The sequence below is a fragment of the Nilaparvata lugens genome, chromosome 4 (genome assembly GCF_014356525.2).
Source record: "Nilaparvata lugens isolate BPH chromosome 4, ASM1435652v1, whole genome shotgun sequence".
Lineage (NCBI taxonomy): Eukaryota > Metazoa > Arthropoda > Insecta > Hemiptera > Delphacidae > Nilaparvata > Nilaparvata lugens.
The window spans coordinates 9,823,570-9,846,459 of NC_052507.1; the positions used below are offsets into that span (position 1 = coordinate 9,823,570).

General features: G+C 36.0%; 2 protein-coding genes across 2 annotated transcripts; both read right to left on the bottom strand.

Annotated features, from left to right (window-relative positions):
- Positions 1-1,006: 1,006 nt before the first annotated feature.
- Positions 1,007-1,506, bottom strand: LOC120350987 (alkylated DNA repair protein alkB homolog 8-like). Its single transcript, XM_039426593.1, has one exon. It carries the CDS (start codon positions 1,454-1,456, stop codon positions 1,031-1,033), a length of 426 nt encoding a protein of 141 aa, XP_039282527.1. The 5' UTR covers positions 1,457-1,506; the 3' UTR covers positions 1,007-1,030.
- Positions 1,010-21,543, bottom strand: LOC111047323 (alkylated DNA repair protein alkB homolog 8). Its single transcript, XM_039426592.1, has 8 exons — positions 21,291-21,543; positions 18,990-19,221; positions 17,545-17,673; positions 12,532-12,741; positions 10,147-10,306; positions 7,644-7,869; positions 6,055-6,210; positions 1,010-2,217 (listed from the first exon to the last, which is right to left on the bottom strand). The coding sequence occupies exons 1-8, from the start codon at positions 21,414-21,416 to the stop codon at positions 1,504-1,506; spliced, it is 1,953 nt and encodes a 650-aa protein (XP_039282526.1). The 5' UTR covers positions 21,417-21,543; the 3' UTR covers positions 1,010-1,503.
- Positions 21,544-22,890: the final 1,347 nt, after the last annotated feature.

Below are 22,890 nucleotides of genomic sequence, written 5' to 3' on the forward strand. Positions count from 1 at the left end.
AACTATACCTGCTAACGGGACCAATGTAATAAAGGGAGGATAAGGGTAACCGTCTACTGGAACCGTATTCAACCGATCCGTTCGGCCGTTGGATCGGACGAATCTGCCAGCCGTTAATTCGGCCGAATATCGTCATCCATTGGAACCGTTTACGTCAGTCTAGTTCAGAAGTTGGCTGGTTGCCAATTATTGAATGACCTACTATTATAGCCACCAAAATTTCTCAAAAACAATGATTATATTGAGATTTTGAAAATCAAACAAACAAATATCCACTAAATTAGTTATTCATTACAATAATATTTCACCTTCAGATCCTATTTGTTCAGCAATCTTTGTCCACAGATTCCTATGAACATCACGACAATGATATCTTTTGTCTCGCATATCCCACAATGGAACATGCTCTTGAGCCAAACCCATCAACTATTCATTGTCCATAGTTACCACGGTATATAAAAGAAGACGGTAGGTGTCACGCGCATGTTTGTGCTTAATTTCCGGTGTAGCTGACGTTATTTCATATCCAATCATCTGTTTTCAACAAATAAGTTTCATGAATTGCCAATATGTGTTAAAAACCTCGGTTGGTGGCGATGACGCAATCTAGCTGGCTGGCCACTGCGCACACATTTCATGACCCCTACCGTTTTCATCTAAATACCGTGATAGTTACTACAACTTTATAAAACAGAACAACTTCAAAAACCAAAAACAAACAAGACTGTGAATCAATTTTAGGTTAGGAACACTTTGTTTTCTCAGCTCGACTAGTTAGTTCGGCCGGATAGACCCGGGAAATCCCATTCAAATCGGATCAGAAAATTGATCGGCCGTGCACGGCTGTATGAACCTGTTGCAATGGATGAGCATCTATTCCTTTCTTTGTTGGGAGATCGTTCGGTCGCGTTCGGTAGTTTTCGGCCGATGCTAGTTCGGACGAAAACGGTTCTAGTAGACGGCTCACCTAAATGGCTATAATCAATTAAAACAACAAATTTCAACTGCATCTCTTAATAAATATATATTTTCAACACTTTACAAAAACAACGCACCAATTTCCTTGGTCGTAATAGACTTTTTCAACCTTAATTTCAGGCACAAACGAGCACAATTCCTCCAATTCTCCCTCTTTGAAAACATGATAATATCTAAAGAAAGTCTCCTTTTTATTAGTCCAAGGCACTAGAATATCATCATGCTTGAACTGAGTCCTATTATTATGTACAGGTAATGAAAATTCACTAACTTTGTCGTTTTCACAAGATTTACTATTAGCTTTTTTCAAATTTTCTTCAGCACACTTGTTTTGCACAGTATGACAATGTTTTGAAGATCCACCATCCACACTCACATTTTCTTTCTTCCTCTCCTCCTTCACTTCACCAACAATCTCCTCACTCTTGTTCAGCTTCTTCTCCTCCTTTATGATTTTCTTCTTCCTATCCTCCATCATCTCCTCTTTATTTCTCTTCTTCTCAATGTCCTTCTTCCTCTCCCTCTTCACTCCGCCAATAATCTCCTCATTCTTTCATCCCCCTCCACCTTCCCAACCACCTCCTCATCCTTCTTGCCCTCCTCCATCCTTCTCTCCTTCACTTTCCCAACTAACTCTCTATTTTTCTCCTCCTCCACCTCAAACTTGCCAATCTCCTCCTGCTTCTCCTTCTTCATCATCACTTTTTCCTTCTTCCTTTTCTCCTTCAACAAATATTCCTTCTTCCCCTGCTTCATTCCCTTAACAACATTTTCATTCTCCTCCTCCTCCTCCACCTCAACCTTCCCAACCTCCACCATCACTCCCCCAGCAATCCCTCCATTCTTCTCCTCTTCATCCTCCTCTTTCACTACATTTTCCTTCTTCCTCTTAACCATAACTTCCCCAACCTCCTCCTCCTTCCCAACCTCTCTCTTCACCTCCTCACCCTCCTTTACCCCCTCCCCCCTCAAATACTTGCTCTGCACATTCCCCCTCTGCTGATCTTTGGCCCACACATACACCAGACCCCTTCCCCCCACCCTCAACACACGCGCCATCTCTCGTACGGCCTCCACACGTCGGTCGCGTGTCGCCAGATGGTGAATGACTGCGATGCAGATAAGGCCGTCCACACACCGGTCAAGTAGCGGCAAGCGCAGGCAGTCACACTGGACAGATTCGAAGCCGCCGCGCTGTCGACACTCGGCAAGTAGACCGTCACTTCTGTCGCTGCCTAACTGAAAATTAATTCATAGAAAACCAGATTAGTTATTGAATAAGTATACAAACCAAATAATAGAAACAATAATAGATAATAAAAGAATAATAGAATAAATAATAGTAATCTATAATAGTATAAAGAAAAAATTGGCTTATACATGATGTACGGTATAGGAAATTCATGAATGACACAGCATCACGTCTGAACTACTCAACTGATTCAACTTGAAATTCTGCACATAGATTCTTAATTTACCAAAGGATGGTTATAGTCTATTTTCATTTCTTAAAAATTCCAGTACGTAGTACGTCAAGTTTCCAATTCATCAAGTTTTCAAGTTTGCTTCCAGTTTGCTATAATTTACTTGAGAGTGGTAATAGATAAAAAAGTGTATTCAACAGTTTCATCCTTCATCTTCTTATTGTTCTTCTATGTCTTCTACTCCTTCATCTAAATTTTCATTTATAAAATACTCCTTCATTCAAAATTTTTAGTTTAGTCATTAGTTTTGAAGTGGAAATTGGACTTTTTGAAGTGAAAGTGAAATCTTAACCTTATTCTTTTTTGAAACTTTTATTTGTCAAAGTTTGGGAGAAGACAGTTTTGGGCTATGCCTGTTGTCTTCTCCCAATCATATTATATTTATTATAATTATGATCTGTAATTGCCAATGAAATAAATAAATATTAAATATCTATAATCTATACTATATATAAAGGCAGGAATAGGTTTATAGTACATAAATACAAATATAAATCTCAGTACGCTTTTGAATTATTTTGTCACAGCATGTTTCGAACATTCATGCCATTTTCATGTTTTGAAAATAATTTAAAAGGGTATTGAGATTTATATTTTTATTTATATTAAAAGTAGCCCTAAAGAAAAAAGACAATAAAATGTACGGAATATGAGAATGTAAGAATTGGCTTATACATGTACGGAATACAAAATACTATTGATAAAATCATCGCGTCAGAACTACTAAACTGATTAACTTGAGATTTTGCATAAAGATTCTTATTTTACGGAGGATGGTTGTAGACCAGTTTTTGTTGATCAATTGATTTTGATCTCAATAATAAAAACGAATTTATTCAATTTGTTATACAACATTTACTTGAGATAATGAAAGCCCAGTCAAATCGTTTATCTATTGTATCTTATTACAGTTATTAATACATTCAACATTATCTATTTATCTATTTTAGCATGGAACTATAAAACTAAATTCAATATATTTGTGTTTCAAACAGACTCTTGCGGAGCACGGGTTACCGTAACTGCTAGTTATTGAATAAATATGTGAAACAACACATATTAATTCATAGAATGAAATTATATATAACTCATAATCAACCTAATTGACAGAAGCCCATATAGGTCACCTTAACCGAAAATCAAAACAGACAATGAAAATCAAGGAACTTCTCGTTATATGCCATATGTCCACGTTATAATGGCAGTGGAGAAAGATAGGAGAACAGCGTTACTGATTCTCTGCTTTGTCACTGCCTGCTGTAGAGGACAACTTAGGCTCTAACCATACTCGGTAAAATAAGGATACTTATGCTGAATTTCAAATTTTTAATAAATTTGAAATTAATTGAGATTAAATATTTTGCTAATTGATTATATTTCTACAATGTGAAAACGATCTGGCAATGTTGCGGATCTAGGAAAGGATATCTCTAACTGCTCTGTCGAATGATAGCAACACGATTTCTAATCAAATATACTGCCAATACTAAGTATTGACATAGAAAAACAATAGTGTAAGTAGATATCCCTTGATATAGGGCGTTTATGTCGTAACTTCTACTGTTATCTCAAGCCGATTACTGTCGATTATTATCGATTTTTACTGTTTTAACCGGGTAAGAGTGTATGAACGGCACAATATGAGAGACTACGAGCGTCATAAAGATTTACGGGAATGAACTACGTGGACTATCGGCTTGAGATAACAGTAAAAGTTGCGACATAATCGCCCTATACCATGGGATATCTATTTATGCTATTGTTTCTCTATGGTATTGGAGTGATCCGTGGTCTAGTGGATAGAGTGCTTGCGTAGCAACATAGAGATCCCGGGTTCAAACCCTCTCAATACCAAACGTTTTTTAACCAGATCACTCCCGTGTTATCTAATGGGCCTGTTAAACTGTCGGTCCCGGCTGAATTATGACAGTCGTAAGGCCCATTAACGGCTTAAATTATATATTCAGGCGGTGGGACTTTCCCTCAAGAGACTCCCTATCAACAAAAGCCATATGAATTTACTTTTTTTCTATGGTATTGAATATACTGCCATTATAGCCTAACCATGAACCACACTATAGTAGATAATAGAATAGTGTCTTTATTGAAAACAACAAAAAATGGATCAATATACAAAGTGATTAGTGTACATTTCTGAAAGTCCACACTTCATGAACTGGCACTTCAGGCCTGCCAACCTCCAGTCAAAAACTAATAAACTCAAGAGTACTAGTACTAGAGTCAAGAGTACAAGAGAAACTAATAAAGTCAAGAGTTGTTTCTTTCTTGAATCTTAACAAAATAATCAACAAGAACCAATTCGGTTTCCAAAATGGTAAAAGTACATCTGACGCTCTAATAAAATTCATCAATACCTTATCTGATAAAATAAACTCCAATAAGAAAACTATTGCGGTCTTCCTGGATATACGCAAAGCTTTTGATACAATACCTCATAATACTTAGTTCAATAAACTGGAGTCCTATGGTTTCAGAGGAGTCTCGCTTTCTCCCATCCTTTTCATACTCTATGTAAATGACTTTTTAAATTTAAGACTTCTAAACTCAACTGTGATATCCTTTGCAGATGATACTGCAGCTATTTTTCACGGTAATTCATGGAATGAAGTTCATACTATAGCTGAAAATAATATGCTTTTAATTAAGAAGTGTTAGATAAGAATACCTTAAGTTTAAATATTGAAAAAACGAATTACATAACTTTCTCTGCAAATAGAGTAGGGCAGCCTAACGAGAATCAAGATTTGAGACTCCATTCTCAGTGCAATTTAAACTTGGGTAATTGTGATTGTCCCACCATTAAAAAAGTCAATAATACTAAGTATTTGGGAATTATAATTGATGAAAACCTTAAATGGGATGTTCATATTATATATATATATATATATATATATATATATATATATTTAATAAAGATATTTGCGGAGTGATCCGTGGTCTAGTGGATAGAGTGCTTGCGTAGCAGCATAGAGATCCCGGGTTCAAACCCTCTCAATACCAAACGTTTTTTAACCAGATCACTCCCGTGTTATCTAATGGGCCTGTTAAACTGTCGGTCCCGGCTGAAGTATTACAGTCGTAAGGCCCATTGACGGCTTAAATTATATATTCAGGCGGTGGGACCTTCCCGCAAGGGACTCCCCACCAACAAAAGCCATATGAATTTACTTTTTTTCTATGGTATTGAATATACTGCCATTATAGCCTAACCATCGACCTCACTATAGTAGGAAATAGAATAGTGTCTTTATTGAAAACAACAAAAAATGGATCAATATACAAAGTGATTAGTGTACATTTCTGATAGTACACACTTCATGAACTGGCACTTCAGGCCTGCCAACCTCCAGTCAAAAGTGTTTATCGTAGTAGATAAAGTTTATGGGGAAAATTTAAATGTAATATCTGGTTTCCAAAAGGCAGTCACCAGAGAGGTCACATCATCCTACCGTGGATGAAATAATGTATGAATTATTCATAGATGAATGGATAAATTCATGGATGAATGGCAGAAAATCTCAGTTACAAATTGAAACTACCACAAACAGATTTGAAATTAAAATATAATTACCTCGAAGATGTTATGATTGAGTCCGAAATACTTTCCATTGCCGCACCCAACATCGAACAGCACAGATCCAAGAGGCAGTGACGTAACAAACTCTGCAACATTCGGCCACGCCCTGTATCTAGTCTGGCTGAAATGCGACGATATTTTGTTGTATACCTGGGAAATTAGTAAGAATTTGTTTATTAAAATCAACTAGGGTCATTCATGTTAAAAGTCATATCAAATAATGAATTTAGAATTAAAACACTTTTGAAGTAGAAACACTTTTCTGTAGTGCACGCTCAGAAGCCAACTCATTTAGGCCCGGTTGCACAAAAGCTTAAATTTTAACCGTGATTAACTTTACGAGAACCAATCAGTCAAGGCGTTTTTGAAAAGACACCGGCACTAAGTTCCGGTTGCACAAGAGACGGTTAAAATTCCGATTGGTTCTCGTGGAATTAATCACGGTTAATATTTAACCGGCTTTTGCTCAACTGGCACCTAGCATTTCAACCTCAATTGACGATGACCAACAACAGGTCAAAGCGTCGTCACGGCTAAGAAGTAAGTGTTTCCACTTAGAAAGTGTTTTCAATTCAAAATTCAAATGTGGTTGTCGAAAAGGAAATGAATTCACAACAAAGTAATATATATATATTATTGACTACAGACAGTACAGAAACATTCATTGAAATGAAAAATAACTCATAGAAAATTTATGAAAGCTCAGTTTAATCATAAGGTAATCATTTAAATAATTAATAATATTGATATAAAACATTTCATGGCATTGTACTATAGTAAGATCTACATTATAATGGAAGTAAAACATTTATGAAAGTCTAGTTTAATAATAAGGAAATCGTTTAAATAATGAATAATATTGTTAAAAAACATTTCATGGCATAGTGAGATCCACGAAGTGGAGAAAAATAGAAGAACAGCGTTGCCGATTCTCTGCCTTGCCACTGCCTTCATTAGAGGATAGCTGAAAACGTTATATCCTATGTTGTATTAACTACTCATTTTTGTTTATAATAATCAATTATATTTTATCCATCGAGAACATGAACATTCTCCAATGATAAATTAATAAACATTCATATTCCGAGAGATATTACTGTGAACACGGCTCTTGAAACCTGTATAATCTTATGTAGTATCAACTGTTAATTTTTCTTTATAATAATCAATTATATTTTATCCATCAAGAACATAAACATTCTCCAATGATAAATTAATAAATTTTCATATTCTGACAGATTACCTTTACCTTATTATAGATTTACCTTACAGATATTACTTTCAACACGGCTCTTACTCGAAGACAGGCAGGCCCGATGTTCTTTCCTTCACTAACCACTCCCACTACCTAACAGCATTCCCCTACTTTTGTGTCAGCATCCAATTGTGCACAGCATGCTTACTCCTCTCCACTCACCTCTCTGTCCATGCTACAAACTGAGGAAGGAGAAACCAGCTTCCTCTCTTCATGTTAAAAGTACTCGCTATCTCTCGCACTATAGTAATTCAAGTGGAAGTATTCTTTATTTGGCGGAGTTAGGACTTTCAAGTCCTCTCTACCACTCATCCTCAAATGCACCAACCTGATGTACATGTTGGTATTCTAGTCGCGCCGCATCAGAGTCAAAATTTTTCGCCGATTCAGCAGTCTGCGAATCGCACAAGTCTCTGTAGCTGCATCGACAGACGGCCTCCTCTCGCAGCCAACGGAACGTAAACGATATCCTCAGTCCCCGCTCTATGACCTTGGGTCCAGTCGCATAGATCACGTCCAGTTTCCTGGGCCGAATCGCGTGTGTCCAGCCATACCTTTCAACACAATTAGCGAAATAAGGATGAAAGATACAGAATAGAATAGAATAAATTCAAATTCTTTATTCATCAAAACAAGCATATAGATTACAAGCATTTGTTAATCGACTATATGGACCTCAAGGGTGTATTGAAAGGGTCTAATAATGGGCAAGGTTTATTGAGAGAGATCAAGAGATGATAGTCCATGCAGAACTTCCATATTAAAGCTATTTACAGTCCGGGTACTGTAGCTTAGCCTATAGGCGGAGGGCTACTAGACTACAATACTACCCGTTGAAAAATATCGAACATTATATGTATCTTTCCATAAGCAACAGATGCTCTTTTGTATCTTCTCAAAAGCAACGTGTTGCATTCAAAAAGATACACAAGGAGCTTTTTGGAGATACTTCCTTTTAGCACAACACAGTTTACAGTCCAGGTCTTGTTGCTTTGCCTATCGGCGGAGGACCACTAGACTACCCGTTCAAAAACATCAAACATTTTTGAAAATGTATCTTTCCATAAGCGACAGATGCTCTTTTGTATCTTTTCAAAAGCAACGAGTTGCATCCGAAAAGATACGCAAGGAGCTTTTTGGAATTTACACAACACAGTTTACAGTCCAGGTCCTGTAGCTTAGCCTATTGGCGGAGGACCACTAGACTACAATACTACCCATTGAAAAACAACCAACATTTTTGAAAATGTATCTTTCCATAAGCAAAAAATGCTCTTTTGTATCTTTTCAAAAGCAACGTGTTGCATCCGAAAAGATACGCAAGGAGCTTTTTGGAATTTACACAACACAGTTTACAGTCCAGGTCTTGTAGCTTTGCCTATTGGCGGAGGACCACTAGACTACAATACTACCCATTGAAAAACAACCAACATTTTTGAAAATGTATCTTTCCATAAGCAACAGATGCTCTTTTGTATCTTTTCAAAAGCAACGTGTTGCATTCAAAAAGATACACAAGGAGCTTTTCGGAGTTTACACAACAGTTCACAGTCCGGGTCCTGTAGCTTTGCCTATCAGCGGAGGGCCACTATACTACATTACTACCCGTTCAAAAGCATCTAACATTTTTGAAAATGTATCTTTCCATAAGCAACAGATGCTCTTTTGTATCTTCTCAAAAGCAACGTGTTGCATCCAAAAAGATACACAAGAAGCTTTTTGGAGATACTTCCTTTTAGCACAACACAGTTTACAGTCCGGGTCTTCTAGCTTTGCCTAACGGCTTATACTTGAAAATTTTCAGTGGAAGCCTATCAACTGACAACATGCTCTTTCCATTGTTGGTGAATCCATGGAGAAACAATAGCATATGGTATTATTAAGCTATTACTCTATTGTTTCTCTATGGTGATACTTTGCAACTCTCTCATTCATGAAGAATCTCTGTGTGTAGAGAGCTTCCTCCATCTTTATTCCTTATTGATTCATACAATAATTACATCATTAAAATTATAGGGAGGGGAAAAAATAACTAACCTTGTGCTATTCCTCTCCTAAATTTAGACAAGGATACACATAGTCCAAAATAGGTTAAGACTTGTTGTGGATAAGACTTGTTGTGGTTAAGACTTGTTGTGGTTAAGACTTCATAAAATTTTCAGTCTTTAATTATTTTCACAAAGTAAATTTTTAAATTTAGATGCTTCAAAACCAAACATAGAAGAAATATTTCACATTATTATCACTAAAATAGGAAATATTCACATATTGAAGAAATAATCTTGAAGGACAAAAAAACTAAGATCTAAGGTCTATGAAGCCTGATGTTTTTGCAAAGCCGTTTGAATATTAACCCGCGAATCATAACTTACGCCGTTATGCTAATATGCCGTTCCAAAGTCACGAAGGCAAAGCTACGGGACGTGTACTGTAGTTTACTGTAGGGTACCATATAGATTGAATTTTGAAATTTTCCGCTTTGCTTTTCATACAACCTTTTCATATTTTTTTCAAAGAAAGTGGATCTTTCTTCTTCATACGAACTTGTAACCCTTTACGCCCGGTTGCACCAAAGCCTGTTAAATTTCAACGGTGATTAATTTCACGAAAACCAACCAGAGAAGGCCTTTTATTTATTTGTGAAAATTTGAAACCATTGAAGAAACACAAACTTGTAAACTTGCAATATATCAAGATACTTCTAATACAAATACACTTTTAGAAAAGACGGCTTCTCTTATTGGTTCTCGAGAAATTAATCACGGTTAAAATTTAAACAGCTTTTGTGCAACCGCCACTTATTTTATATAATTTGAATAATCAGTAATTACCTAGCTTCCCCATCCATTATTAGCATTGATCTACGAGGTAGATGGAGGGGGTAGTGAGATCCATCGGCGTGCTTGAATTCCATCACAATATCTGACAATAGTGACAGAGACATTATTGGACTTTCAAAGGCGCTGTGTGTGTCTACGTGCGGTGGAATACCTGCAAAACAAATGATTCAAATTTAAACCAAAATATAGAAAATAAAAGTTTTTGTAAAGCTAAGATCAAAAATGAAAGTCGAAAATTCGAAGCTGAGACTGTAATTGAAAGTGATAAGTGGAATAGCGAAAAGTCCTATTTCAATAAATTAGCTATTTGTAAGTAGTATTCCATCCGTAAACATTATTTAGGAAATAAAATCACTTATATGGGCTACTTTATTCAAATTAATAAGAACAATATAACAACTTGTAGTACTCTTTATTAAAAACTTTAGGGCCGATCTCAGAGCTCGGGATTTGGCTAAGTCCTGACTTTAAACAGCTGGAGTCAGAAAATTAGCTTTCCAAAACGGGGCGTAGTCGCAGTCATAGTCAGAGTCACGTTAGAATTAAATTTCAAAAAACTAGAAAATTAAACATAAGAGAATAAAGAGAAAATAGTGTAAAGTTTCAGCTATTTTGAATTATTTAGAAATGTTTAATTTCGTCAAGGAAAAAAGTTTCCAATTATAGAAATGAGAAAATAAAAACTGTGACTACTGTTATAAAAAATGCGACTACGCCCCGTTTTGGAAAGCTAATTTTCTGACTCCAGTTGTTTAAAGTCTAGGACTTGCCTAAATCCCGAGCTTGGAAACCGGCCCTAAAAGTTTCTAACAAATTAATAAAAACAATAAAACAACTTGTTTTATTAAAAACTTTAAAAGTTTTATTTAAAAATTTAACGTTTTTAATAAAGGGTACTACAAGTTGTTATATTGTTTTTATTAATCATTGTTTGGGGTAATACATTGCATGTTTAAACCAATTCAATGTAGTATGAGTTACTTTAAGCCCAGAAAATCAAACATAGACTCTGCCAGTGAGTTCAATCATAGAGTATAGATTTCATTAAACTTTCTAATTCAATGTAGTCTAACTTACTCTAAGCCCAGAAAATCAATTATAGACTCTGCCAGTGAGTTCTACCATAGAGAAAAGATAGCATAAGAGATAAGATGCTATATGGTATAGAGCGTTTATGTTCCAAATTTCACTGTTACCTCAAGTCCTAGTAGTTCTTTTTAGTGAAGCTATGAGAAGCTGGTAGTCTCTCATAATTTGCCGTTCTTAAGTTGCGTACAGATATACGCGCCTCCAACCCGCTCCGCGCACTCTCCACCCTCGTTCATCCATCGCTCCGCAGTCGCTCCGCCCCCGCTCTGCAGTCGCACCAATCATGAACGTTACGGGAGATGTTAGCTCTTCTCGCGTTCCACTCTTGCTCCCCGGTCGATCATCAATCGATCTGCTCGAGTGACGTTCGCTTGCGGAGCAGAGCGAAAGTCTGTACGCACCTTAACACTATCACCGGGCCAAAACAGTAATAATAGACAGTACCATAGCCACCTCTAATACAAGGCCGCGGCCTACGATATTGCAACCTCGCAGTGTAGGCCTAGAATCTAATACATGATTGGTGAAAAAGATTTAAAAAATACCAGCTGATCTTTTTCACCAATCATGTATTAGATTCTAGGCCTACACTGCGAGGTTGCAATATCGTAGGCCGCGGCCTTGTATTAGAGGCGGCTATGCTACTGTCTATTATTACTGTTTTGGCCGGGTGAGAGTGTGAGAACGGCACAGTATGACAGACTACCAGCGTCACATAGCTTCACTAAAAAGAACTACTAGGACTTGTGTTAACAGTCCGACAGTAGTCGCCTTGAGTTAACAAAAATCGGCTTGAAATTTGGAACATGAACGACCTATACCATGAGACATCTACTTATGCAATCTTTTATCTATATTTGAACCTTAACAAGATGATCAAGATAAATAATAATACAGAGAATAGAGCTCATTCGAATGAGCTTATTCATTCATTCATTTCAAAATGAGGAAGTTATCAAATTTAGTATAATCGAATAGAGTATAAAATTCAGTATATAAAAATGAGTAAGTTTCATCTGAATTCAATAAAATCATATCATCGATAAAATAAATCATTGATTGGAATAAATAATTTCAAAATAAAGTATACTGTTGTTAGAGACTACTCCAAAAAGTACGCTAGCCTACTGTTACAGTCCACTTCACAATTCACGTCTTGTCCCAGACTTACATGATATTTCACTTTCATGTTTTCAATTTATCATCAAATTATAATACTTAATCACACACTTCATTCATAATTTTAGGATTGGAATTATTTTTTTTTAATTTGAAACTGATACAAACCTTGTCCAGGCTGATACTCGTTCACGGTCAACTGATGAGGCGGCCATTTTGGATTTTCCCAGCCATGCCTTCTCAGTTTTTCTTGCAGAATATTGCATTCAATGGGCAAATCGTCGGGTAGTTTTTCGTTTCTATTCACATTGTTATTGGAGTACTGGAATTCGTAGCCGTAATGCTTCACTCGTCGATTTTTCAACAGTGTTGGATTTCCTGCAGAACGTCATTAGTTGATAAATTATTCAGAATGTAATACTAATATAATATAACAAAATTACTGTTATATATTGCATTCATAGATTTTAAAAAAGCATACGACTGCATCCACAGAAGATCAATGTTAAAAATTTTGAGACACTTAGGACTCCATCCAAAACTTATAAAAATGATAGAGCTAACACTGACGAATACAACGTCCAAGATCAAATTCAGAGGGGAACTGTCCAGATCTTTTGTAGTAGAAACAGGTTTGAGGCAAGGAGATGGCCTGTCGCCACTGTTGTTCAATTGTGCCCTGGAATATATAATGAGAGAATGGTATAAGATTAATCCAAAAAATATCAAAGTTGGAACTTCTAGAGATAATATAAATTGAACTGCTTGGGATTTGCTGATGACCTTGCACTGCTTGCTAACAATATTCAAGAAACAAAGAAACAAATAAATACACTACAGACTATTTCTCAGAAGATTGGCCTTAAAATATCGTTTGAAAAAACAGAACTCATGCTAACTGATCCACCTCTTGCAAAGAAAATCCGTATAGGAGATCAAGAAATAAAGATTGTAGACAGTTTCAAATATCTAGGTGAAATCATAACCTACAATCTCAATGAGAATCGAACGTGGGACAGTAGACTGAATAAGTTGAGAAGAGCACAGTATGCCACAAAGAACACTTACAACAAGAAATCACTATCAATAGCCACAAAATTGAAGCATTACAAGACAGTCACTCAACCGGTAATAACTTACGCAAGTGAAACCATCTTTAAAACTACCAATACCATCGCAATAGACAAATTACTAAAAATCGAAAGAAGAATCATCAGAACCTGTATTAACAAGAACTATCAAGTAGATGGACACTGGAGATTAGCTTCCAACGAAACTGTTTACAAAGAAATTGAACCTGTCACAAGTACAATAAAAAAAAAGCGAATATCTTTCTTCGGTCACCTGATTAGAGCTTCGGAGGACAGACTAAGCAGAAGAATTATTGAAAAGTTGTGGAAAAGTAAAACAAATATAAAATGGATTGACGAACTCAAGGAGGATATGAGAGAGTTGAATATAACATTCGAAGATTTGAAGAACAAGTCGGACAACATCAGAATCCTGAAGGACAAACAGACCAGACTGCAGATCAAAGTCAGACACAGAATGGGAAGAGTGATTTCGGACGAGGAAAGGAAATTAATTTCTGAACGAATGAAGAAATATTGGGCTGAGAGAGGACGGAGTAAAGGTGGAAGATACTGACTACAGTGGTCCAATGAAGGCCATAAAATTATAATAAATAAATAAATAAATAAATAACAAAATTAAATGAAAATAGTACCTTTTTTGTTACATTACTGAAAGTAGCCCATTACTTATAACAGTACAAATATAATGTAAGGAAATCTCCCTTTTCTTTTTAGGACTACTGAAATTATTGAAACATAATATATTATATAGATTGCACCATTTTATTTTATCACAACACAACTAGTTTTAACTCTTCAAGAGACTGTCATACATGACATCAAAACCTATTCAATTTTTGAAATATTATTTTGTGAATTGGAAATCTGGTCGCGGATTTAATTATTAAATATAATTGAAAAAGCGAGAAGATCTCCAATGTACAAAGATGAAACGTGTGTTTTATCACGTTTTGTGAAGGCAATATTATGGTTTTTAGCTCCATGCTATACAAACAAGAGTGAGTTGACTTTTGGTCTGTGAATCAAGGCTGCATGTGTTTTTCACATAAATAGATTTGGAATTCTTCTTTCGAGGCCCGTATTTTTTCGTACCGTTCGTGAAGTTAGTTGTTGAGTTAAGACATTGGTTACCTGAAGGATTCTGTCGTGAGAATTCAATTATAGGCTGTCGCAGTCCGGGCAGTTTAAACCTACATAATTGTATTTTCAGGATTTGAATCTTGTAGGGAAAGCTGGTGTTTTGATTCAATCAACTGGCAGAGTTTTTTTTTATATATATTTTATATATTGGAAATTCGGGAGTGTTTTAACTGGACATTGAAGAGCAGGCCAAGGGAATCTTGTTAAGGTAAAGTAAGATAATAGTTAATTGTACTTTTTTTCAGATCCATAATTCTAAATAGTAATCTTTGTTTATTTTTTATTTATTATTATCATAAACTGAGCGACCACAGATCAGCAAAGCGAGTAACCCCTGAAATATTCATCGAATTATTATTTCGTAATAAATTCTAATTATAATTCTAATTTCGTAATAAAATAATTTATTGAATTGTTTTTAATATCAAAATCCTGTACGATCTTTTCTTGTTATTCGTTTTCCCACCCTTACATATTTGGTGAAGGCACATCTCTTTTACAAGACATTTCCAAGACTGTCAAATTCACTTAAAAATGGCTCTTGAAGAATTAAAACTAATTGTGTTGTGATAAAATCAAAGGGTACTTGATATCTTCATTGTGTTTAAATTTTAACAAATTATATAATAATAATACTGAGGGTGATGCCCACATAAGCTCTTAGGCTTGTGCGTGGGTAATGAGTGAGAGGGATGATGATGAGAGATGACGACTACTTTTTAGGTGAATTATATTAAAAAGAGGAAACCTGTGCAATACAAGGCAATGAGTGAGATTCTAAGACTGTCAACATTGGTCGAATGGAGAGTACCGACTTTATATACACGGAATCCTGACGATTTAGGGTATGATCACATTGGGTTCAAGTGCACGCATATGACCAAGCTTGCAGATGAGAAACAAAATCTGGAAAGAGTAATAGGAGCACTCACACTGAACGAAGTATATGTATATAGTCTACGTTATAATGGCAGTGGAGATATATGAGAGAACAATGTTGCCGATCCTCTGACTTGCTAGAAGATAGCTGATACCGGTATATCTTCTATATAATAAGAGAGAGTAGGGTTGTGTTTGTTCGTGTGTTCGTTTGTTCGCATCAAAACATGTCAACTTGTGGATTGCATACCGGAAAAACGGGAATGATTTAGATCTCCAAATTTTGAACATAGATTCTAAAAATATCAATCTCGTGCACCTGGAAGCCCAAATTTCAATTTTCCTTCTAGATTTTTCAGAATTAATGTTCAAATTCATCTATGCTACCATAGGCTACATGAAGTTTCATAGCCCAAAGTGTGTATTTTTATGAGCAGGTTATAAGACTACCATTTACGAACGTCTATGTAGCGCAGCGGTAAAAGGCCTGCTTAAGGAGCGATGGTTCCTCGGTTCGAATCTCCGAGGTTCCCATTTTTTTGTTCTTAATTTTTTCCCTCGAAACGTATTATTATCAATTATTTTTTGAAGGAATTTGTTTTCATTACTATTGAACTTGGATTTTATCAAATAATTATTTTTAATGTAAAATTTTGCCACCAGTACAAATGAATTGGACATAGTCTTCATGCTGTAGGCCTATAATTGAATTTCATAAGAAAAAAATGAATAGATCACAATAAAATAAGAAATAATTTATATTATTCAGTTATAATGTACTATCAGACACGAATTCCCAGTGAAACGAGTATTTTAGGTATTTTGTTTGGAATTGGGAAAACAAAAGGCTGCCTGATTCAAATTGAGGAGGATCCTAATCGAACTAGAAATTTAATGATATATTGGAAAAATCAATATGATTCTGTGAGGTTTCCAAGTATTATGTATTCTTCAGTTTTCTATACTATAATAAAGGAAAGAACTGGCTTATACACGTAAGGAATAGGTAATTATGTTTGACGCATCATCACGTCTAAAATATACTCAACTGATTAATTTGAAATTTTGCATATAGACTCTTCATTAACCGAGGATGGTTATAGGCCTATTTTCAAATTTCGATTTTTTATTACGTCAAGTTTTCATTTTGCAGTTTTAAAATAGACCCTTGCGAAGCACGGGTTACCTACTAGTATATAATATTAACAGTTCATTCTTGTTTAGTATAATCAATTATATTTTATTCGTCAAGAAAACATATTTTTTATGATTAAATGATAATCATAATTTAGATTAAATACTTTGTTTAATATTCTAAATTTTTAAAGAGCGATCTGTCAACATTGCTGAGCTAGAAAAGGATAGCGCAATCTGCTTTGTCGAATGATAAGCAAGGATAGCGCAATCTGCTTTGTCGAATGATAAGCAAGGATAGCAACACCATTTGTAATCGAATACTTATAACAAGGACCTCACAATAGTCACTAGTATGGATGTGGTAGATTCTTGAAGCAGTTCTGAAAACGTCACTAAATGGCAAAAGCTATATTTCAAATCCATGGTCTATTTCTGAACCTGATTCGAAAGAAAAATTAAACCCACATATGAGATGGAGAACCTTTGCTCTAGTAAAAACCGCATGAAATCTAGTCCAGCAAAATGTTTACAGTGACTGTTTAGTAGTTTTGCAAAAGTCTTTCAATACTTACCAAGGTTAATTGTTCTTCTCAAACCTTTGGCTTACTGTTTCAAACGGTATCACACCGTTACTCACTTGGAAATCAGTTCAAATTGGCCAGTATTTTGATTTATTGAAATAGATCAATACTGCATAAGGCTGGTCACACACCGGTTAGTCAAGACAAGACTAGTCACGTTTAGTCACAATACTTCACATAGTTGCTTATGACGCAACTCACACTGATTAGTCATTGCAATTGGACATGACTCCATGTGAAGTATTGTGACTAAACGTGACTAGCCTTGTCTTGACTAACCGGTGTGTGACCAGCCTAAGATTTTAAAGTTGTATTGAATAGGTACTAAATTAGTTACAAATATTACTCACCTGACTCAGTTGTTTCACTAAAGTTGATACAGTTCACAAGGTTTCTTTCCTCTTCTTCTGTGATGAAATTTTCCAAAACATGAAGACCATTTGGTCTTTTAGCTGAACGCTCCGTTTCCGAGCTGGGTGCTACAACAAAATATTTATTTTTACATTTAACAATTCACACATCAAATACATGATTAGAAAAGGACCAACAGGCCTTGCCCAAAACTGTTCCCTTTCCGAATTTTGATAGTAGTAAGCCAATGTCTAAAAGGTAGGTTATGTTGATTCACTTTCAATCAAATTCCGAAAGTATATTTATAAAATAGGAATAACCTGTTTGAATCTTCCAAGAATCTAGCGTTAATTTTAGGAAATTGAAGAAAATTGTGGATCTTTAGAATGGAATGAGTTATTTTATGAAGTGATGAAGTTTGCACAAGGTTCTGTCCACGACACAACACGTTAACGTCAACCCTCCAAGTGGGCACCTGTTTTTCGCATATAGGCTACCGTGAGGAGTGACACGCGAACTACTACCCATCGGCACTGCCAAGACGGTAGGCAAGTATCACATAGGAGTTTAGCCTTCATTGCAGTGGAACTCCACTATGCAGTTCCGGCGGTAAGTGGGTCTGGCCGGGGCCCGGGCGTAACCTCTAACTCGTCTTCAGGCCAGAAATATTCTCGTGGTTCCCAATTATATACGTCTCCAGAGCGGGCACTTGCACATTCAACACACAGTTTGTTGCCAAAAAGGGGATGCGAGCGTTTCGGAAATAAACACCAGAGAGAGGGGTTTTTCAACATGCTATGAAGCTACTTCAAGAGACGAAGGGGTTACACAAGTCCCACAGTCTGGCCTATGAGGAATTTCGCATGCCTGCTACTTCCAAAGACGGGGGTAACCTGATTCCCAAAGTCTGGTCTCTCACTGGATAAACCCAAAACTCCACCGGAGATTTTTCACTGTGCCCAGCTACTCCCAGAGACGGAGAATTCGGGTGATTCGGTCAAACCATGAACCTCCAATAGTCTGGAGCCTTCACCCAGCTGTACTGCCATATACCAGGCTACTTCCAGGGACGGATGTAATTTTATTTTGAATGAAAAAAACAAAGAAATTGTCAAAAAACCACAGATTTATTGATACTTTAGAAAGACCGGTTTCGGTTATTACACCATTGTCAATCTCTGATAAACTCAAACTTTATTACATGACAATGGTGTAATAACCGAAACCGGTCTTTCTAAGTATCAATGAATCTGTGTATTTTTGAAAATATGTAAAAAATATAATATGAAAAATATAAGTCTTTTTCATTCAATATGAATAATTACCTCAATATCAACTTCTCAACTACACAAAAAGTAATTTTATTTATGGACAGAATCCATATTTTGTTTTAATTAGTTAGTTTTTCAGAAATAATGCTACTAAAAACATTTTGTTAACTCACCTGAAGTAGTATATATCATGTAGATGGGCCCAAGCATTTTTTGGAGTTTTACTTTGCCGTTCACATTTTCGAAGGCATTTCTTGCATCATGAATGTCGGTGAAAGTGACAAAGCAAAAAGACTTGCCGGGTAACATTGATACAGATTCCAGTCGTCCATATTCAGAGAATATTTGGACTGCTTGTGCCTCATCAAACCCGCTGACTAGGCCCGTATTGCAAAGCATCAGAAACTGGAAACAGAATAATATAACTTAGTGTACGTTTTGAGATTACAAATGTCTACCTTCTACTTTGCTCTAGAAACTACTTATACCTTATTCTTCCTACATTATCCACACTTGTAGGAATGGCGCCATGTCATGAACAAAATAAAATAACAAAAAAAATGAAGTAGTTGATCAAGATTGCAGTAGCCTAATCAAGTTCAAATCGAAAATTATTTATCATACAGGGCCTTGCTCTTCAACATAATGTCACTTTAGCCTGATAACATTTGGGACAGGCCATCATTCACAAATTCCTTGACATCGTAATAACCCCTGGTTCTCAGGAAACTGGTCACAACTCTCTCCAACACGCTGAGGTCCAAATCCTTCAACCCAGCGGGCAGCCTGTTGAAGTAGCGTAGTGCTAAACTTTTATAGCATACCCGCGATCTATGGAGGCGCATCCTGGGGACGTCAAACAGCTCTTGATTCCTATAGTGAGTTCCACATTATGATGGCAGTGTTTGATTTGCAATGATGATCTTCAGAAAATAGGCGTTACGGGATGGAGACGCAAGGCTGCCGCCAGTGGAGAAGCATTCTAGAGGAGGCCAAGGCCCTGGATGGACTGTACCGTACCGCCATGAAGTAAGTAAATTTGATTTGCAATGGTATTGCTATCCTTGTCTATCATTCAACAAAGCGGAAAGCGCTATCTCTTTCTTGCTTTGCTCTGTTGCCAGATCGTCTTTTAACAATTTAGAGTTAATAATTGATGAACAAAATAGTTAATCTTAATTAGGCTTATGAAAATTCATTATGAAACTATAGAAAACTAGCCGAGAGGCTCGCTTCGCTCGCCTGCATTTTTCATTTCGGCATTTTTATCTTATGTTAGGACGATCCAGTCGGGGGTCCAGACTAAACGTCTGGCTAAACGGATACGGCGAGCGAAGCGAGCCTGACGGCTAGGCCTAGTAATTAATATTCCCAGGAATAGCTCTGATTGAAGTAGCAGTGCCCAATCAATTTTTCCGCGATAAATGCATTTCAATCTTCAACTTGGTGCCAACCTAACAAAGTCAACTCAACTTATTGCAAACCTGACAAAATTATTAATTTAGTTACCAGTTAACAACTGTTTCGAAGAGGTACTCTCTCTAGATTATAGTTCTATATTAACATATGGTATGGCCTTTTTTCAATTATAATTAAGAGAATAAGAAGAATATACATGCTAAAAGACGAACTTTAAACCCTTAAAACCACCCTTGGAGTTAAAATATTGCCAAAAGATTTCTTAGTGCGCCTCTAAAGAGTCAACTGAACGAACATACCTACCAAATTTGAACGTTTTTGGTCCGGTAGATTTTTAGTTCTGCGAGTGAGTCAGTCAGTGAGTGAGTGCCATTTATATATCTATATAGACATTTCGCTTTTATATATATAGATATAGGTAACCTAATTTATTGCTTAGTAAAATATAATTGATTAGTTATTTTAAACGAGAATGAACAGCTAATATTACATCAATAAATCTGTATCAGCTACCCTCTATAGAAGGCATTGACAAGACTGAGGATCGGCAGCGTTGTTCTCCTATCTTTCTCTACTGCCATTATAACGTGGACCTCACTATAGAGTTGTGGTGATGCACATCAGTCCAAGTTAACAAATTTGTTCTTAATTCTTCTTGACGTAGGCCTAAATGAGGCAGAGAAGGAAGAAGTGGCTGATTATATAACCAGCCTAGCAAAAATGGGCTTGCAAAGAGCAAGATCTTTGCTTTCGGTAATGATCCCGGCAGCCTGTTTTTTCAGCGTCAGTAACGTCAGGTGGCGTCAGTATGTCCACAACCTTGACTGAGTGACCCCACATGAGTAGACCTAGGAAATATGGCAGTGAGAACTGCATGATACACCATGACCAGATATGCCTTTGTCACATGTCCCCTCAGTTTGAGCATAAGGAAATAGATTCGGAACAGTCTCTTGGTCACTTGCTGGATGTTTTGAATCCAGAGTACAATTCAACTAGTAGTTTAATCTATTGATATCTTATATAGTTATTATGTTGATAAAAGTAACTGTTACCTTAGTAGGTTCAGGAGAATATTCAGTGCCTGGTACCTGAGAAATCAAATGCTTATATTTGTTTTCCTTTTTGTTTATTTTCCGTCGACTTTTCTTGCTTATCACATTTGTATCTTCAATCCCCATGGTTGAGAAAAACGCAGAAATTGAATAAAAATCTCGATACAATAGCAATATTATAAATTTAATTGAAATTGAGTCACATCTTCAATGCACTTTCACAAATCAAATGAGAAACATCACCTATATTTTGCTTTACCATAATGACTATCTTAATAATTCAAAAGGACAAGACTATTTTACAAATTGTTAACCAGAATACTGTTTGACATGGTAGATTGTAAGTTTGTATAAGGTATCTAAAAAACTAATCAGAAAAATAACCAAACAAATTTTGTTTTATTATTAATATTCAACATAACCTAGAAATTAATCAAGCGTCTATCGGCCGCAACTTCAACTTGAATGACTAGTAGTTTTATGAACAGTAGACCTCGCGCAGTTTCTAAATATATAATGAGGTCTACGTTATAATGGCAGTGTAGGAAGATAGGAGAAAAGGGTGGCCAGATCCACCCTTAGGACTTATTTTAGGACATATTTAGGATATAGGACTTATTTTATCTGTGCCAGATCTCAGCCTTGCCACCCAAACAGCTAATACTGGTATACCGGTATATGAGGTGATGAATTCAACTGTTCATTATTGTTGAGAATAGTTAATCATATTTTATTTGTCAAGAAAATATATATTTTAAAAATGCGTAGTGATAATAAATTTTCATTGTTCAGATAAAATATTTTGTCAATTAGTTGAATTTCTACATTGTTGATAAACAATGTGGCAACATCGCAATGCGTGAAAGATATGCTTTATTAAATGTCCAATATGCTTTGTTGAACGATAGACAAGGATAGCAACACCATTGCAAATCACACACTGCCATTCCAAATCACACACTGCCTCACTATAGTGAGGTCCACGTTATAATGGCAGTGGATAAAGATAGAATAACTTAGTTACCGATCCTCTGCCTCAATTAATTGTATTTCTACACTGTCAAAAACAGATTTGGCATCGTTGCGGAGCTAGAAAAGGATAGTAGTACCTGCTTTGTCGAATGATAGACAAGGATAGCAACATCAAAGTTAATCAAATACTGTCATTATAACGTGGACCTCACTATATAGACAAGGATAGCAACACCAAAGTTGATCAAATACTGTCATTATAACGTGGACTGCCATATACAGCCCCATTTCCACTTATTCAACTGTATAGATAATGATTTAATTAGCTTCCAATTATGTTATTTTGAGTATTCAACAGCAAAGTGGCAGAAAATATCTAATTAGCTGGTATATTGCTAAATGACTTTGATTACTGCTGTGATGGTTTGAACACGCCAGGCGCTAACAGGGTCAAAATTATTATGTTTATAACATGCAGTAATAGCCCAGACGTTATTCTTCTATCAAATTTATCCTGCAATAAGATGTCAATACTTGGAGGTTCAAGCTAGAGATACTCCAGGGAGTATTCATTGAACCCCTTTACACAGAGTTGATACAAGAGTAAGAATTTGGGGGAGAGTATTTT

What these genes read in the sequence shown, in the direction of transcription:
- LOC120350987 (XM_039426593.1), bottom strand. Translation starts at nt 1,456, where the DNA reads ATGATGGAGGATAGGAAGAAGAAAATCATAAAGGAGGAGAAGAAGCTG.
- LOC111047323 (XM_039426592.1), bottom strand. Translation starts at nt 21,416, where the DNA reads ATGGGGATTGAAGATACAAATGTGATAAGCAAGAAAAGTCGACGGAAA. An exon ending in ATTCTCCTGAACCTACTAAG is followed by an intron (nt 19,222 to 21,290) that starts GTAACAGTTACT and finishes TTCTGTTTCCAG; the next exon opens with TTTCTGATGCTTTGCAATAC. An exon ending in ATAATGGATGGGGAAGCTAG is followed by an intron (nt 7,870 to 10,146) that starts GTAATTACTGAT and finishes TTGTGTTGAAAG; the next exon opens with GTATGGCTGGACACACGCGA.